Source organism: Leuciscus leuciscus, assembly GCF_965113295.1.
Source record: "Leuciscus leuciscus genome assembly, chromosome: 9".
Lineage (NCBI taxonomy): Eukaryota > Metazoa > Chordata > Actinopteri > Cypriniformes > Leuciscidae > Leuciscus > Leuciscus leuciscus.
The window spans coordinates 35,024,221-35,043,189 of record NC_138733.1 but is presented as its reverse complement, the minus strand read 5'-3'; the positions used below and the strand labels follow the sequence as shown (position 1 = coordinate 35,043,189).

At 46.1% G+C, this 18,969-nt stretch overlaps 2 protein-coding genes and 2 long non-coding RNA genes across 4 annotated transcripts in view; 1 reads left to right on the top strand and 3 right to left on the bottom strand.

The window, feature by feature from the left end:
* LOC309505828 (olfactory receptor 52D1-like) overlaps positions 1-18,969 on the bottom strand; it is a gene marked incomplete at both ends in the record, with an annotated part of 227,415 nt that overhangs the window by 175,005 nt on the left and 33,441 nt on the right. The gene's annotated exons all lie outside the window — the stretch shown is intronic.
* The window catches only part of LOC309506815, a 99,988-nt gene that overhangs the window by 79,204 nt on the left and 1,815 nt on the right, over positions 1-18,969 (top strand). The window lies entirely within an intron of this gene.
* The window catches only part of LOC309506813, a 186,835-nt gene that overhangs the window by 166,137 nt on the left and 1,729 nt on the right, over positions 1-18,969 (bottom strand). The gene's annotated exons all lie outside the window — the stretch shown is intronic.
* Positions 1,975-2,926, bottom strand: LOC309505829 (olfactory receptor 6N1-like; the record flags this gene model as incomplete). The annotated part of the gene is given in 3 exon segments (XM_082179285.1): positions 1,975-2,836; positions 2,838-2,863; positions 2,867-2,926. Coding segments are annotated over 3 exon segments (948 nt in total).

The following is an 18,969-nucleotide window of genomic DNA, read 5'->3' as shown; positions in this document are numbered from 1 at the left end:
AAGAGACTGAATCCTCCCAGACCTCCCTCAGTCCCCGTATGGGACCTTTCTACGGTTCTGGAAGCCATGAAAGGTGCGCCATTTGAGCCTTTACGGTCAATCGATTTGAAACACCTGTCTTTCAAGACGGTGTTTTTGCTGGCTCTCGCTTCAGTGAAGCGCATAGGGGATCTGCACGCGCTCTCTGTGAGCGCGGCGTGCATGGAGTTTGGGCCCAATGACTCAAAAGTTATACTCAAACCTAAGCACGGTTATGTTCCAAAATCCCTCAACACACCGTTTAGGGCGCAGGTTATCTCCCTGTCAGCCCTACCGGTCCCTGATGAGGAAAGAGACGCGAGCCTCCTTTGCCCAGTCAGGGCATTACGAGCTTATGTGTCTCGCTCGTCTGTTTTCAGACAGACGGAACAGCTCTTTGTTTCGTTTAGCGGACGTTCTAAGGGACTAGCCGCGTCGAAACAGAGCCTATCCAGATGGATAGTTGATGCTATAGCGCTGGCATACGCCTCCAAGGGCATGCAGTGCCCTTTGGGTGTCAGAGCGCACTCCACGAGAGGCATGGCCTCTTCGTGGGCCTGGTCAAGTGGGATTGCCTTGCAAGATATTTGTATGGCGGCAGGCTGGGCCTCCCCGTCTACATTTATAAGGTTTTATAACCTAGAGGTTCCCGCCCTGCAGGCCAGGCTGCTGTCGGTCTAAACTACCAGTATTATCTGACCTGATGCGATCAGCTCAGAATGCTGCGTCTGCTGAGCACAGCTCAATGTTCGACAGTATAAAGCTGGGCAAACTGTGTAAGACCCACATTTTCCCCATCAGTTCAGGCCGTACCCCGCCCTGTCTGTATGATGAAATTCGCGTCCCATCGACGCTACTTTATGTGGAAAAGTGAGGCTGCACCCCTCCCTCTTCCCGGACTCCCTGTGAGTTCCCTGAGTGATTGTGCACTATATGTACCCCGGGCTTTCGCCCTTGGGTCTTTGGTGTCAGATCTCAGCATGCACTGCGTTTTACATTGGGTCCCCTAGCGTAAGATATCTTACGCAGTACGAGAGACCTCTCGTAAGAGAACGTACTCGGTTACTAACGTAACCTCGGTTCTCTCTAGAAGAGGGAATGAGTACTGCGTATCTTGCCGTGCATGCACACGCTCTGGTTGCTTCGATGATGAAAAACCAGATAATAGCTGCCTGCGAGCGATATTTATAGGCCTAGACCACGCCCATTTCGGCGGGACGTGACGCAGCGGGCGCAAAGTGCCCTGATTGGGTCTGACGTCACGCCAGGCCTCGCTCGATAGGCTGCTGCAGTTGCCGCAGAGCAGCCAATAGGCGCGCGAGCTGTCTCGCCTATGTCTGCATTGCTGCTGCAACGCGTTTTGCATTATTACAAAATTAAGGATAATTTTTGGCTTCAATATCTCACGGAAAAGGATTTTCCCCCAGCGTAAGATATCTTACGCAGTACTCGTTCCCTCTTCTAGAGAGAACCGAGGTTACGTTAGTAACCGAGTACGTTTTAAATGGTTTAACATGTTCCCTTGTCCATTTTTAACTCCTCTTAAGAAATGTGTGTTTATATTTAATGACTATGGGACTCTACCTGTCATGGACACAATTAAGACTTGTGCTGCTTTGATAGCTCCATTCAATCAGTGCATGAATGGACAATCAGTGTCACAAGCACAATCAGTGTATGACAGTTAAATTACATCAAAGGAACATACAAATCTGAAATTTGAAATTCACACTCAAGTGTAAGCCTGCATCATTTAATGTTTTCAGAAGAAAAAAAAAACAATTATATGTATATGTTTATGTATATATGTATATGTAATATGGCTAAAAAAAAAACTAGCTATCACAATTTTTATGTTGTCCATTTCAATAAAACAATTTCCATAGTGTTAGAATGTCTAGGATAAAAAAAATTTTTTTTAAAAATAAAAAATCTTTGTATGTGACCAAGTAATATTCAATCAGATATTTCCATTTCTTTTTTGAAAAGCAGTCTCATGACTTCCTTCCGTAGTCTTGTCAGATTTAGTCCATAAATGAGGGGGTTTAAAATGGGTGGTATGAGTAAGAATTCCAGGGCCATGAAATTACTCAAATCTTGTGGCAAACTCTTTGAACCATAACGAGTGTACAGCACATCAAACAGCAAAGCAACAGTCACATTGAGCAATGCAAGAAGATGTGGCACACATGTTTGTATGAATTTGTGCCTGCCCTCTATTGACTTTATGCATTTTTCAACTAAGTAAATGTATGAGCTAAATATCAATATTGCATGTCCAAAATATATACAAATTATTACATACCCAGTCACATTATTTACTGTTGTAGAAAAACAGGAAAGTTTAACAACTGACCAATTTTCACAATATAGCTTTTCAATACTAGAGCCACATAATGTTAGTCTTGATGTTAATACAATTCCAACACACATGCAAAAAAATGGAGAAAGCCAGCAGAAAATGATACATTCAAGAATCCTCTGATTGGTCATTACTGAATGATACTCAAGTGGTCTACATATTGCTACACACCTGCCATATGCCATCACTGTTAATGTTGAAACGTCACACAGAACAGATGAATAAATGACAAATATCTGAATCAAACATCCAGCATAAGAAATCACATGACACTGGGATAATAAATCATACATGAATTTAGGGTAGAATCCACCAGTGCCAAAAAGTCCATTTACACACAAATTACATATAAAGACATACATCGGCTGATGAAGCTTCTTATGTGAGATTACAGTGTAAATGATGGTTACATTACACAACACAATTAATGGATAATACATTGCAGTCAAAGAAAAAAAAAAACACAAATCTTTTCCTCATCGTTTAATTTAGTCCAGAGAGTGTAAACACTAAGTCAATGGATTCATTCTGTAGTGGTGGCTGCATCTGGAATGAGACGCTGTCTTAGTGATATCATTATTTACATGATAATAAAGTACATTTGAAATTAAAAGTTAGATCATTAAAAAAAATAATCATTCAGATAGTCAGCTATTCAGTCCTATTTCAGACGCAAGCAATGAAATCATTCAAATCTTACCACAATCTCTTTTTGTTAGTTTGACAGTGTTGTGAAAGGTTGATCTGGTGATATATATATATATATATATATATATATATATATATATATATATATATATATATATGGAGACTATTTTCATGCTAATTGTGTTGTTTGTGAACACTAACAGTACTTTTAAAAAGGTCTCTTGAGAATGTTATATATATATATATGTCTGTCTATACTACACGTCTTTTAAGTAATATGCAAATGAGCACTTCATTATATACATTTTGATCACATTATATTATTAATTATTGGAAATAAAAATCCCCTTCAGTGAAGTGCTTAATGTGTGTACTTTTTGTAAAAGTGTACCAATTGTAAAATAACCTCATTATATATTTCACATTGTATTTATTAATTTATTTATTTAGTCTGCAAGATGCATTGTCTCTGTAAATTTATTGTTAGAATATATTTTTATTCCAGAATTTTCATTAGAGTCACATGTAAGGCATTTATCATAAGAAGCCAATAATCTTAAAATCTAGATTTTAAATGATTCAATTAGGTGTCAATATAACAAGCAGTTTAGTAAACCGGGACCAAGACGAATAATGAACGCCTCAGCGTGACTGGTATCTGAAGCAACTGTCAAATCATGGCAATCGTATTGGCCAGCAACAGCCTATGACATCATACTGATGCAATCAGGAAGTATATAAGGGGCGCCTAGAGAACATTTCATCCACTTCTCGTCTGAGGGGACTGTGCAGGCAGCCCGGAGGCATGGTGTTGACATCAGAAGAGCCCTCTGTCAAGCTCTTAAAGTTTGCAGACAGCACCACAGTCATCGGCCTCATCCAGGATGGTGATGAGTCCGCTTACAGACAAGAGGTTGAGCTGCTGGCTGGCTGGTGCAGTAATAATAACCTGGAGCTGAACACATTTAAAACTTTGGAGATGATAATAGACTTCAGGAGAAAATCCCCAGCACTCCCCCACTCACCATCAGGAACAGCACTGTGGAAGCAGTGGAGTCATTCAGGTTCCTGGGCACCACTATCTCTCAGGACCTGAAGTGACACTCGCACTGACTCCATATTGTCAAAAAGGCCCAACAGAGGTTGTACTTCTGCCACAGTCGCAGATGACTCAGTTTTACTCAGCTGTCATTGAGTCGGTTCTGTGCACTTCTATAACTGTCTGGTTTGGGTCAGCCAGCAAATCAGATATAAGAAGACTGCAACGGACTATTAGGACAGCTGAAAGGATAATTGGTGTGCACCTGCCCAACCTTCAGGACTTGTACAACGCCAGAGTGAAGAAACGGGCAGGTAACATCATCACAGACCCCTCTCACCCCAGCCACAATCTGTTTGCACTTTTGCCGTCAGGCAGATGTTACAGATCTCTGTGCACTAGAACATCTAGGCACAAAAACAGTTTTTCCCCCATGCTATCTCTAGTTTAAACAGCTAACACAGCAATTACCACCTGTTTGTATAATTCATTCTCAGTACTTGAGAGAGAAGCAATACCATACCATACCATACCATCTTCTTCCGCTTATCCGGGACCGGGTCGCGGGGGCAGCAGTCTAAGCAGAGATGCCCAGACTTCCCTCTCCCTAGACATTTCCTCCAGCCCTTCCGGGGGGACACCGAGGTGTTCCCAGGCCAGCTGGGAGACATAGTCCCTCCAGCATGTCCTAGGTCTTCCCCGGGGCCTCCTCCCGGTGGGACGCGCCCGGAACACCTTCCCGGGAAGGCGTCCTGGAGGCATCCGAAACAGATGCCCGAGCCACCTCAGCTGACCCCTCTTGATGTAAAGGAGCAGCGGCTCTACTCTGAGCTCCTCCCGAGTGACCGAGCTTCTCACCCTATCTCTAAGGGATCGCCCAGAAACCCAGCGGAGAAAGCTCATTTCGGCCGCCTGTATCTGGCATCTTGTACTTTTGGTCATGACCCACAGCTCATGACCATAGGTGAGAGTAGGGACGTAGATTGACCGGTAAATCGAGAGCTTCGCCTTGCGGCTCAGCTCTTTCTTCACCACGACAGACCGGTACATCGACCGCATTACTGCAGAAGCTGCACCGATCCGTCTGTCAATCTCCCGTTCCATCCTTCCCTCACTCGTGGACAAGACCCCAAGATACTTGAACTCCTCCACTTGAGGCAGGAACTCTCCACCAACCTGAAGTGGGCAAGCCACCCTTTTCCGACTGAGAACCATGGCCTCGGATTTGGAGGTGCTGATTCTCATTCCAGCCGCTTCACACTCGGCTGCAAACCGCCCCAGTGAACGCTGAAGCTCCTGGTCTGATGGGGCCAGCACGACAACATCATCCGCAAAGAGCAGAGTCGAAATCGTGTGGTCCCCAAACCTGACACCCTCCGGCCCCTGGCTGCGCCTAGAAATTCTGTCCATAAAAGTTATGAACAGAACCGGCGACAAAGGGCAGTCCTGCCGGAGTCCAGCATGCACAGGGAAAAAGTCTGACTTATTGCCGGCAATGCGAACCAAGCTCCTGCTCCGGTCGTACAGGGACCGGACAGCCCTTAGCAAAGGGCCCCTGACCCCATACTCCCAGAGCATCCTCCACAGGATGCCGCGAGGGACACGGTCAAATGCCTTCTCCAAATCCACAAAGCACATGTGGATTGGTTGGGCAAACTCCCATGAACCCTCCAGCACCCTGGAGAGGGTATAGAGCTGGTCCAGTGTTCCACGACCGGGACGAAAACCGCACTGTTCCTCCTGAATCCAAGGTTCTACTATCGGCCGTATTCTCCTCTCCATTACCCTGGCATAGACTTTTCTGGGGAGGCTGAGAAGTGTGATCCCCCTGTAGTTGGAACACACCCTCCGGTCCCCCTTCATAAAAAGAGGGACCACCACCCCGGTCTGCCAGCCCAAAGGTACTGTCCCCGACCGCCACGCGATGCTGCAGAGGCGTGTCAGCCAAGACAGCCCCACAACATCCAGAGACTTGAGGTACTCAGGGCGGATCTCATCCACCCCTGCTGCATTGCCACCGAGGAGCTTCTTAACTACCTCAGAGACTTCAGCTTGGGTGATGGACGAGTCCACCTTCGAGCCCCCAGCCTCTGCTTCCTCAATGGAAGACGTGTCGGTGGGATTGAGGAGATCCTCGAAGTATTCCTTCCACCGTTCAACGACATCCCCAGTTGAGGTCAACAGCTGCCCATCTCCACTGTAAACAGTGTTGGTAGGGCACTGCTTCCCCCTCCTGAGGCGCCGGACGGTTTGCCAGAATCTCTTCGAGGCCAATCGATAGTCCTTCTCCATGGCCTCACCGAACTCTTTCCAAGCCCGATTTTTTGCCTCAACAACCACCCGGGCTGCAGTCCGCTTGGCCTGCCGGTACCCGTCAGCTTGGCCTGCCGGTACCCGTCAGCTGCCTCAGGAGTCCCACAAGCCAGCCAGGCCCGATAGGACTCCTTCTTCAGCTTTATGGCATCCCTTACTTCCGGTGTCCACCACCGGGTTCGGGGATTGCCGCCTCGACAAGCTCCGAGTGACCGTGTCGACAATGGAGGTGGAGAACATGGTCCACTCAGACTCAATATCTCCAGACTCCCTCGGGATTCGGTCGAAGCTCCGCCGGAGGTGGAAGTTGAAGATCTCTCTGACAGGAGACTCCGCCCCTCTCTTCACCCGAGTGTCCAAGACATACGGCCGGAGGCCAGATGAAACGACAACAAAATCGATCATCGACCTCTGGCCTAGGGTGTCCTGGTGCCACGTGCACTGATGGACACCCTTATGCTTGAACATGGTGTTCGTTATGGACAAGCTGTAACTAGCACAGAAGTCCAATAGCAGAACACCGCTCGGGTTCAGATCAGGGGGGCCGTTCCTCTCCAGATGTCATTGTCGCTGCCCACGTGGGCGTTGAAGTCCCCCAGTAGAACGACCAGAGTCCCCAGTCTGAGCACTTTCCAGCACCCCTCCCAGGGACCCCAAGAAGGCCGGGTACTCTACACTGCCGTTTGGCCCGTAGGCGCACACGACAGTGAGAGACCTATCCCCGACCCGAAGGCACAGGGAAGCAACCCTCTCGTTCACCGGGGTGAACTCCAACACATGGCGGCTGAGCTGGGGGGCTATAAGAAAACCCACACCAGCCCGCCGCCTCTCACCATGGGCAACTCCAGAGTGGTAAAGAGTCCATCCTCTCTCCAGGAGTGTGGTTCCAGAGCCCAAGCCGTGCGTGGAGGTACCTCTAGTCGGTACCTCTCAACCTCATGCACAATCTCAGGCTCCTTCCCCACCAGCGAGGTGACATTCCACGTCCCTAGAGCTAGTTTCCGTGTCCAGGGATCGGGTCGTCGAGGCCCCCTCTTTCGACTGCCACCCGATCCTCTATGCACCGGCCCCTTAAGGACCCTCCTACGGGTGGTGAGCCCACGGGAGGGCGGCCCCACGTCGCTCCTTCGGGCTGAGCCCGGCCGGACCCCATGGGGGGAGGCCAGGCCACCAGGCGCTCTCATACGAGCCCCAACCCCGGGCCTGGCTCCAGGGTGGGGCCCCGGCTGCGCTATGCCGGGCGACGTCACGGTCCTTAATCTTACATGCTTAATAGCAATAATTAGAGATTTTGTAAATACATATACAAATTTTATTTATAGAGCTGTACATACAATACATAATCCACAAATCTGTAAATAAGTCTTCTGTTTAGATGTTAGATGTTTAGACCACATTATTAGCGGTTCAAGTGCGTAGTGGATGAATGCAAAATGCATGCCTCAGATTTGCCCGTCACCTGGGAACATTTTTGGGTATTTTGGGTTTTTCCAAAAACCTACTTTTGCACACTAGTCCTAGGTTTTTGGCCTGATCGGAACCAATACAGTGTAGAAATATTCTCTGAAGAGTGACTGTCAATAATCATGACAAAAATTCGAAATTTCAATTCACGGTCACTAAGGGGAATCAAAATGTTCGATGTGACCGGGGCCACTTTTACTAAAACGGCTATAACTTGTGAACGGAAAGAGATATATTCGCTAAACTAGGGACATGTTTATGAGCTCAATCAGAGACGATTGGCCACTTGGTGGCACTATAACATCTGACCGGGGGGCAAGATGGTGGCATGAGAGGTGGATGCTTTTGCTGATGCTCCTGCCTCACTCAATATAAAACTCATAATTTGTTCAGTTGAGTGCGTAATTTAATACATTTTGGCAATGCAACCTGAGGTACTATGTCATTAGAAACTTTCTGGCCTGATTCTTTTGTGAAAATGCCGAAACCTTCGAAGAAACTCGAGAAAAAGGATCTACCTGAGGACGCAGCTAGCGAGGATTGCCACACGAACGACGATGTTGGCCAACTTGATCCAGCGTTATCTAGGGCGCTACAGGAGATGACTGAGAAAATCACAAAGGTGATTGACGATAGGCTTGGGTCGCTTGCGCAGACTATTCAAGCCCATTCGCAACAACTTGAGCAAACGACAGGCAGACTTAATGAAGCCGAGAACAGAATTGCTGAGGCCGAGTCGTCGGTTGATACAGCGAACGCGCGGCTTCAGTCTCTCTCGCGCCAAGTTTCGTCACTCGCCGAACACCTGGACGATATAGAAAATCGAGGGCGGAGGAAAAATGTACGTATCATTGGCCTTCCTGAAAATGCTGAAGGAACTAATCCGACCGCATTTCTTCAGACTTGGATCCCAGAGTTCCTCGGCATTGAGACAAAGTCGGGGATGCTTAAACTGGAGAGAGCTCATCGCATCTCTATGTCGAAAGCCGACGCCAGGGGTAGGCCTCGTCCGCTTATTGTACGCTTCCACAACTTTCAAGATAAGCAGCGGGTTGTGGATGCCAGCAGACGTGCGGCACAAAAGGGAGATCTGATGTACAACAGCTGTAAAATATCGTTCTATCAGGATTTTTCTGCTGATGTTCAACGCAAGCGAAAGGAGTTCTATGCGGCGCGGCAAAAGCTACAGCAGATGGGAGCTCAGTATGTCATGCTTTACCCAACCAAACTCTGAGTTACCATCGGTAAAGTTACTAAAGTTTGTGAGTCCCCTGATGAAGTTCTGGCCTTTATTGACTCGACAAAATGAACATTTTGTCTTGAATGGAGGTGGACTGTACCTGAAGGCTTTAGGTAGGCTTATATAATTTTATGGATCGTTTTGTTTCCCGCCTGCCTTAGTGGTATGTCGAAAAAGTATCCTAATTTTAGTTCTGCTTGATTTCGTACTCTCTAATCTGTCAATGAGTGAGACAGGTTGCGTTAAAGTGCATGGTTTCTTGAGTTGTTCAGTGTTTATCAAGTAGCCATATCTCTTTGTGGTTTGCAAGAGCCTTTTGCGCTGAACGGCGCTTTGTTGGTGCGCATTGTTCCCCTTGTTATGGGGGAAATACCCCTTGTAAAAGTATTGTTCACTGTTTTTTTGTTGTGTTTTTGTTTCTTTTTGTTTTTTGATGATATTTGTTACAATGTTTACTGTTGAAGCTTGGGCAGGCTCTTTTTCATTTGAGTACTTAATCTGTTACTTTATATAAAGGGAGGAGCAGTTCCATATATCTGTATTTGCTCTATACATTAAAATTTGCTCTACACATTAATGCTGGGTAGTAAATTAAGAATATGCACTTGGAATGTTAGGGATTTGCATGGAACACTAAAATTAAGGAGGGTTATGTCTGTTCTTATTAAGGAAAGGGTAGATATTGCTTTACTACAGGAAACGCATCTGGATGATGAGGCACATTTAAAGTTAAAACACAACTGGATTGGCCAAATCTTTTTTTCATCATTCACAACTAGTAGTAGAGGGGTTGCTATCAGTGATGCGCGGGTTGATCCGAAATGAGCGGGTGCCTGCGGTCACCCGCGGTTACCCGCGGTTACGAGTCATCCAAAAATATTTTTAATGATATTCGGGTCGCGGTCGGTCGGGTCGTTTGAAATAAAGATGCCAATTAAACCTTTGTAATTTATATAGTAGTATAGAGAGCATAAGCGGAGTGGAGCGGTGAGAATCTTCGCTCATCGCTCACGGAACTGTCCACCCCTCCGCTCCCCCGCTCAAAGCTACATCAGGCCGCTCCGCTCATTATCGCTCGATCAGCGCTCAACGCAGTTTGATCCGCGCTCCACTCAAATCGCCCCCCGCTCGCTCCAGAAAGGGGAAAAAAAATATACATGTAGCCTATATCACTGTAGCTTAGACCACAGCCTTACCTCCTAAAGAACTAATGAGCAACAACAACATTTTTCAAATAGAAATGTTTTATTTCAAATGACAAATTAGGCCTATATGTAAGAAGGAATATAGCCTACACAAAGTCCTGTAAAATTAAACGAATAAATGGGCCTAATAATATGAATAACAATTATATAAACAAAAATATAGCCTACATAAAAATTTTAAAAGTAAATTTACTATTAGGCCAGAATTTTGACAAGTTAACTTTTGTGCAACGCGCACGATTAAAATTTAAATGGGCTTATATCCATTGTACACACAAACTGCTGTAAAATAAAACGAATAAATGGGCCTAATAATATAAATAAAATTTATATAAACAAAAATATAAAATAAATATACATAAACGTTTTAAAAGTAGGCCTAGGCTAAATTAACTATTAGGACAACATTCTTATAACTGAACTTGTGCGCAGCGCGCAGGATTAAAATTTAAATGGGCTTGTATCAATTGTTTGCATTTTACGCTGTATTTAATTTAGGCTACACTTTAAGTTACCGTATTCAAATTGCTAACCTTTTGCTTTCTTCCCAGCGTGTTCACATATCACACTGCATGTTTTCGAGAGATGTGTCTTTTTAGATTCCAAAATTAATCTTTAGGCCTATTGACTGAAACGATGTCGTTTTCTTCTACCACATAATAGTTAGTTTTACACCTGTATGACTTCTTATTTTCCTTTTTGAAGTAGCCTACTTTTTGAACTCCATTATTGAGCCGAGTTTTGACTGAAAATAGAATCCATCTTGCAGTCATCAACAGACTGAGTCAGGCTTGACTGAGCATGCTTCAGAATCGTGGTGGTGTGCGCGGAGCGAAATTGGAGCGGGAAATAGGGCGACGCTGCATCCTTTTAAAAATGCCGCTCTGCGTTCTGTCCAAGATCCGCCCGCTTGCTCCCGCTCCACTCCGCTCACATGCAATTTTCTATGAAATACATAGGCCTACACTTTATTGGCTGAATAACTGGCGCGAAGATGACGCACGAGCTCAGTCTGCAGGTAGAGATGGAGGCGGCAAGAGAAAAGGTGAAGACTGGGGAGTGGAAGCTCCGCAAATACACAAACAGAAAGAGCAAAGTTGCCGAAATAATGAAAGATAATGACCAAAGTGCTGGCTTTGTCATGTGTATTTCTTGCTATGCATTTACTAGCCTACTTTTAAAAAATAGGGGTCAGGAAGCGGGTCGGGTACAATATTTTCTTTCTTTTTTTTTTGCGGTCCGAGTTGCGGGCGGGTTAGTTGAAAACGTCGGTCGGGTCCGGGTTGTTTATACATTGACCCGCGCATCACTGGTTGCTATACTTATTAATAAGAACATCCCTTTTAATGTTGTAAAGAGTGACAAAGACCGATTTGGTAGATATGTTTATCTTAATGGGGTTCTTTATGGGGAAGAGGTATCGCTGCTAAATGTGTATTTTCCTCCAAATTTTTCCCCTGAATTTCTCATCTCAACCCTTGTTAAATTCTCTGTATATCCCTCTGAAACACTTATAATAGGAGGGGATTTTAACTGCCTGATGAACCCTTTGATGGACAAATGGCCTGTTAGAAATCCCTTTCATACTAAGCAGTCAAAGGCATTAGTAGCTATCTGTGAGGAACTAGACTATTTGGATGTTTGGCGAACTTTAAACCCCACACAAAGGGACTTTACCTTCTATTCTGCCCCGCACAAATGCCATACAAGAATTGACTATTTTCTAATTATTAAGCTGTTTTTGCAATCGGTCGCTTGCTGTGAGCTGGGTAACATTTTGGTATCAGATCATGCCGCTGTATATTTAGATTTATTAGTTCAGGGAGTCCCACAACGAACAAGAAGGTGGCGTTTTAACACAAGCTTACTTAAGGATTCGGCTTTTCTCTCTTTTTTTTTGTGCAGAACTCAAAATGTTTCTTTCAATTAACTCTACTGATTCAGTGAGCCCATCTTTAGTATGGGAAACTTGCAAAGCATATATTAGAGGGCTGATTATTTCATACTCGTCTAGCAAGCGACACAGACAATTGGCAAAACAGAAACTTCTTGAAACTGAACTTGATAATGCTAAAAAGGAATTCAATGCAACTTCAGATTCTAAAATGCTTGAAAAAATATCTAACATTAGGACCTCTTTGGATTTGTTGTTAACACAAAAAGCTAATACAATTTTTTTTATTTTCGAAGCAGAAATTGTATGAGCACGGTAACAAACCCAGTAAATATCTTGCTCAGCTGACCAAGGTTAGGGCAAAACAACAATTAATTACCTCGGTGTTGGACACATCTGGCAAACGACATTTTGATAATCCTTCAATTAATGATGTGTTCAGGGAATTTTATTCGGATTTATATAAATCTGAAAAATGTGTGGATGGTGCAGAGCGAATGTATTCATTTTTTAATAATTTACCCTTGAAAACTCTCCCACAAGCTTATAGGGACCTTCTTGATGCCCCAATTAGTAGAGAAGAGGCTATGCAGGCACTTCAGAGTCTCCAGGCCGGTAAAGCACCGGGCCCGGATGGCATAAGTTCTGAATTATATAAGGAATTCCATTATGTCCTGCTGGATCCCTTTCTTGAGATGTTAAACCACTCTTTTGAAAAAGGATTGCTACCTGATTCATTAAGAGAGGCTGATATCTCATTAATTAAAAAAAAAAGGGAAAGATCCAGAGGACTGTGGATCGTACAGGCCGATAGCACTGCTCAATTCTGATTTGAAACTGTTATCCAAAATACTTGCACTTAGATTAGAGCAGGTATTGCCAATATTAGTCTGTGAGGACCAGACTGGTTTTATTAAAGGAAGGAGTTCTAGCCACAATGTCAGAAGGCTTTTAAACATAATTAATATCTCACAGAATCAAAAACTTGACACTTTAGTTATTTCGTTAGATGCTGAAAAGGCTTTTGATCGTGTTGAATTGCCCTATTTAGTTTACACTTTGCAGAAATTTGGGTTTGGAGATACGTTTTTGAGGTGGGTGCAGCTGCTCTATAATAAACCCTCATCTGCCGTCATCACTAACAGCATTAGATCTAAAACATTTCTTCTGGGTAGAGGCACTAGGCAAGGCTGCCCACTTTCACCATTATTGTTTGCCCTTGCCATTGAACCCTTGGCAGAAGCAATAAGATATGATTCGGTAATTAGAGGGGTTACAATAAATGACAGACAACATAAGATTTCACTTTATGCAGATGTAACAACTGAGACAAGTCAGACACAAATATTTGTTATAGTTTAACAACTGATATTTAGAACTCACTCTGGGAATCTGTGTCCCAGCCCCCAAAACAGGGCAAGAAGATCTCAGTTACCCTGGTTGCCATGGCTGCGATCAGATAGGATGGTTTTTATGGCTCTTAGGAATGCTAACAAGTAACTAACTCAGCCACAGATATCAGAACAGAGTCTCATGCGTTCATTTAATCGTAGACAAACTGATCTATAAATGAACATGCATCCCAGAAACTGTGTGAATGATTTACTGGCTTATGTACCATTATAATCCGTGTATCATTCGTTCTTTTCATATTCAATTGAGATTCCAAAATCGGAAAATGAAAAAAACGGTTTGTTATTTCGTTATTCGTTTATAAATGTGATACCAAAAACAAATAACGGGTCATTTTTCGTACTTTTGATTTAATGCTCAGATCAAAAATAGGAAATGAAATAAAGGGGGCACGACCGATTTTGATTTTGATATTTAATTTGTTCCATTTGCGTGAACCGGAAGTTATCTTCGTGTGTGTGTGTGTGTGTGTGTGTTGCACTTGGAAGTTTGCCACAATTTTGCAGAGTTAAAAGAAGCCTGAAAAACGTACTCGGTTACTAACGTAACCTCGGTTCTCTCTAGAAGAGGGAACGAGTACTGCGTAAGATATCTTACGCTAGGGGAAAATCCTTTTCCGCGAGATATTGAAGCCAAAAATTATCCTTAATTTTGTAATAATGCAAAACGCGTTGCAGCAGCAATGCAGACATAGGCGAGACAGCTCGCGCGCCTATTGGCTGCTCTGCGGCAACTGCAGCAGCCTATCGAGCGAGGCCTGGCGTGACGTCAGACCCAATCAGGGCACTTCGCGCCCGCTGCGTCACGTCCCGCCGAAATGGGCGTGGTCTAGGCCTATAAATATCGCTCGCAGGCAGCTATTATCTGGTTTTTCATCATCGAAGCAACCAGAGCGTGTGCATGCACGGCAAGATACGCAGTACTCGTTCCCTCTTCTAGAGAGAACCGAGGTTACGTTAGTAACCGAGTACGTTCTCTTACGAGAGGTCTCTCGTACTGCGTAAGATATCTTACGCTAGGGGACCCAATGTAAAACGCCGTGCATGCTGAGATCTGACACCAAAGACCCAAGGGCGAAAGCCCGGGGTACATATAGTGCACAATCACTCAGGGAACTCACAGGGAGTCCGGGAAGAGGGAGGGGTGCAGCCTCACTCTTCCACATATAGCAGCGTCGATGGGACGCGAATTTCATCATACAGACAGGGCGGGGTACGGCCTGAACTGATGGGGAAATGTGGGTCTTACACAGTTTGCCCAGCTTTATACTGTCGAACATTGAGCTGTGCTCAGCAGATGCAGCATTCTGAGCTGATCGCATCAGGTCAGATAATACTGGTAAATTTAGACCGACAGCAGCCTGGCCTGCAGGGCGGGAACCTCTAGGTTATAAAACCTTATAAATGTAGACGGGGAGGCCCAGCCTGCCGCCATACAAATATCTTGCAAGGCAATCCCACTTGACCAGGCCCACGAAGAGGCCATGCCTCTCGTGGAGTGCGCTCTGACACCCAATGGGCACTGCATGCCCTTGGAAGCGTATGCCAGTGCTATAGCATCAACTATCCATCTGGATAGGCTCTGTTTCGACGCGGCTAGTCCCTTAGAACGTCCGCTAAACGAAACAAAAAGCTGCTCCGTCTGTCTGAAAACAGACGAGCGATACACATAAGCTCGTAATGCCCTGACTGGGCAAAGGAGGCTCGCGTCTTTTTCCTCATCAGGGACCGGTAGGGCTGACAGGGAGATAACCTGCGCCCTAAACGGTGTGTTGAGGGATTTTGGAACATAACCGTGCTTAGGTTTGAGTATAACTTTTGAGTCATTGGGCCCAAACTCCATGCACGCCGCGCTCACAGAGAGCGCGTGCAGATCCCCTATGCGCTTCACTGAAGCGAGAGCCAGCAAAAACACCGTCTTGAAAGACAGGTGTTTCAAATCGATGGACTGTAAAAGCTCAAATGCCGCACCTTTCATGGCTTCCAGAACCGTAGAAAGGTCCCATACGGGGACTGAGGGAGGTCTGGGAGGATTCAGTCTCTTAGCCCCTCTAAGGAAGCGGATGACTAAATCGTTCCTTCCTATTGACTGACCAAGCGTTGTTTCTGAGAACGCTGCTATAGCCGCCACATAAACTTTGAGCGTGGAGGGGGCCCTGCCCCCATCCAACAGCTCTTGTAGGAAGGAAAGCACCTCCGTCACACCACAGTTTGTGGGTGACACACCACGGGCTGTGCACCAGCCCGAAAACACCGACCATTTCGAAGAATAGAGTCGTCTTGTAGACGGAGCTCTAGCCTGCGTGATCGTGTTTAATACTCCTTTAGGGAGTCCAACATGTACCCGTTGATGGCCCAGACATGAAGGGACCATAGTTCCGGGTGAGGATGCCAGATCGAGCCGCGGGCCTGTGAGAGGAGATCTCTCCTCATTGGTACTGGCCACGGGGCAGTACTTGCTAACTGCATCACGACTGGGAACCAAGGTTGGTTTTTCCAGAACGGTGCTACCAGCAGTACTGAGCATCCTTCTTCCCTGATCCGTTCTATCACCTGAGGCAGGAGAGAGACGGGGGGGAAAAACATAGAGCGGGCGGCGGGGCCACACATGGGCCAGCGCGCTCCTGCTCTTGGAGAAAAATTCTTGACAGTGAGCGTTTTCTTGAGACGCAAACAGGTCCACTTCCGCTCTGCCAAAATTCTTCCACAGCAGATGGACTGTCTGTGGGTGTAGAGACCACTCGCCTGCCGGAACATTGTTCCTGGACAGTCTGTCCGGTCCTATATTCAAGATCCCTGGCACGTGCGCTGCTCTGAGCGAGCGCAGGTTGCACTGAGCCCATACCAGGAGGCGTTCTGCCAGCCTGTACAGTTTCTCGGATCTGATGCCGCCCTGGCGATTTATGTAGGACACCACAGACATGTTGTCCGAACGGACCAAGACGTGGTGACCTTTTATTTGGGGACAAAAACGCGTCAGCGCGTTGTCTACTGCCAGCATTTCGAGGCAGTTTATGTGCAGGAGCTTCTCCCGTTCTGACCATTGGCCGAAGAACGGTCTGCCCTCGAGCAGCGCTCCCCATCCCGAGGTGGACGCGTCCGTGGACACCACTTTCACCCTCAAGGAAGTTCCCAGGCTTACACCTGATTGGTACCAGTCGTTCGCTTTCCAGGGTTTCAGAGCTGTGACGCACTTCTGATTGACCCTGAGGCGAAGCAAACCGGGTGCCCACGCTTCGCGTGGGACTCGCGCTTTCAGCCAAAAACTGCAGCGGGCGCATGCGGAGCAGGCCAAGCTGGAGCACTGACGATGCTGAGGCCATGAGACCTAGCATCTTCTGAAATCTCTTGAGCGGGACAGACGCGCCACAGCGAAAAGAGTTCGCTGTGCGTCGAATGTCGACCGCGCGCTGTTGTGATAGTCGCGCTATCATGGATAGTGAGTCCAGTTCTGTGCCCAGGAAAGATATTTTCTGACTGGGTGACAGGGAGCTCTTCGCCCAATTGACACTCAGACCCAAATCCTTGAGGTGATCGAGTAAAATGGTCGTGTGTTCTATGAGCACTGCGCGAGATTGCGCTAGAATCAGCCAATCGTCCAAATAGTTCAGCACTCGCATGCCTCTCATTCTGAGGGGTGCGAGCGCCGCATCCATGCACTTCGTAAATGTACGGGGTGCCAGGGACAAGCCGAACGGCAGGACTGTGTACTGATATGCCTGGCCCTCGAAGGCGAATCTCAAATATCGCCTGTGACGTGACGCTATCTGTATTTGAAAATACGCGTCTTTCAGATCTATTGACACAAACCAATCTCCTTGGCGAATCTGCACAAGGATTTGCCTGGTCGTGAGCATCCTGAACTGTCGCTTCACAAGCACTTTGTTCAGTTGCCTTAGATCTAGTATGGGTCTGAGACCCCCGTCTTTTTTCGGTACCAGGAAGTATCTGCTGTATAGCCCTCCTTCGCTCTGAACTTGAGAGAGAGGCTCTATGGCCCCTTTGCTCAATAGCTTCGCCACTTCGGCTCGAAGTAAATGTGCTACTTCTGTTTTTACTGTGGTCTCGACGCGCGCCACATAGCGGCGAGGGCGGCGGCGAAACTGTAGCGAATAGCCTCCTTTTATAATGTTCAGCACCCACTTCGAAACCCCGGGCAGCTTTGCCCATGCGTCCGCATGAATAGCTAGGGGTTGAATACGAAGCGCGCTCCGCTCGCTCAGCGATGGAGAGGCTTCGGAGTGCTGTAACACAAGCGTCGCGCTCGTGACATTTGAGGCATGGGGCGCGCTGATAACAGCGGGCAGATTGCCCGTGCTCGACTCCTCTGCGGTGGTCAACCGCGAGGGGGAGGGCTGGGCGGTTCCCGTAGGAACTGTCATGTCTATGTGTGGATGTGGGCGCGGGACAGCGGGCACATTTACCACACTGAAAGCATCGTTCGCTTGAGTGAAGCGAATGCACGTTGGTTTCGTTTTTACAGAAACCGTGAGACATGCATAACGTGGTGTTAGTGGGCACATTCACCATGTTTGAAGCGCAATCGATCTGAGTCGATTCATGTGCGCGACCCCTGTGTGACGGGCTGTGCTTGTGTGTAGAGATGGGCACTGGGCAGTGGGCATTCTTCTTACACATAAAGCACCATCGGCCGTGGCCGGGACACCAGAAAAATTCAGTTAAATTCAAGTGAGCCTTTACATCGTCTTGCGAAACGACCCAGAAGACGAAGCTAGACGCAAACCAGCCGGACACGCGCACACGCGCGCCCCCTCTTCAGCACCACACTGAAAGAGCACAGAATCTTGCAAGTAACGTTATCTCTCTCTAAAAGCTGATTTCAGGTGTCCAGCTCTTAGGTCTGTGAATTAAGTTACCCTCTATCTCTTCTCTCTATTTCTTTCTTTCTTTCTTTCTTTCTTTCTTTCTTTCTTTCATTTTATTCTCTCTAGCACGTTATGTCTTATGTTTTTGTTTGGTTAAATGTTTGTTTGTTTGTTTTATTGTTTGCATTTTTACGTACGTTTATATTGTAGCTCATATAATTTCTCTAGTTTACATTTATTAAAAATCCATTTATACTTTTAACTGTCTCTGTGTTTGAAAACCCACCTTGTAAGTCAATGAAATCAAAGATCTAAGCTACAAGCTCGATATTGACTACCTTGAGTAGTTTTAATTCATAAACTCAGAAAGTTTGATGTTCGTGGCCAGAAGATGAAACTTTCTTGGAGTTTGTAAACAGGGATACTCCTTCTTAACTGATAATCTTACATTTATTCGCTGGACGAATGACTGATGACGAGACCAGTTACAGAACGAGGTATTTCCGAAAATTGATAAAGTAATGTATATGCGATTTATGAATTATGAC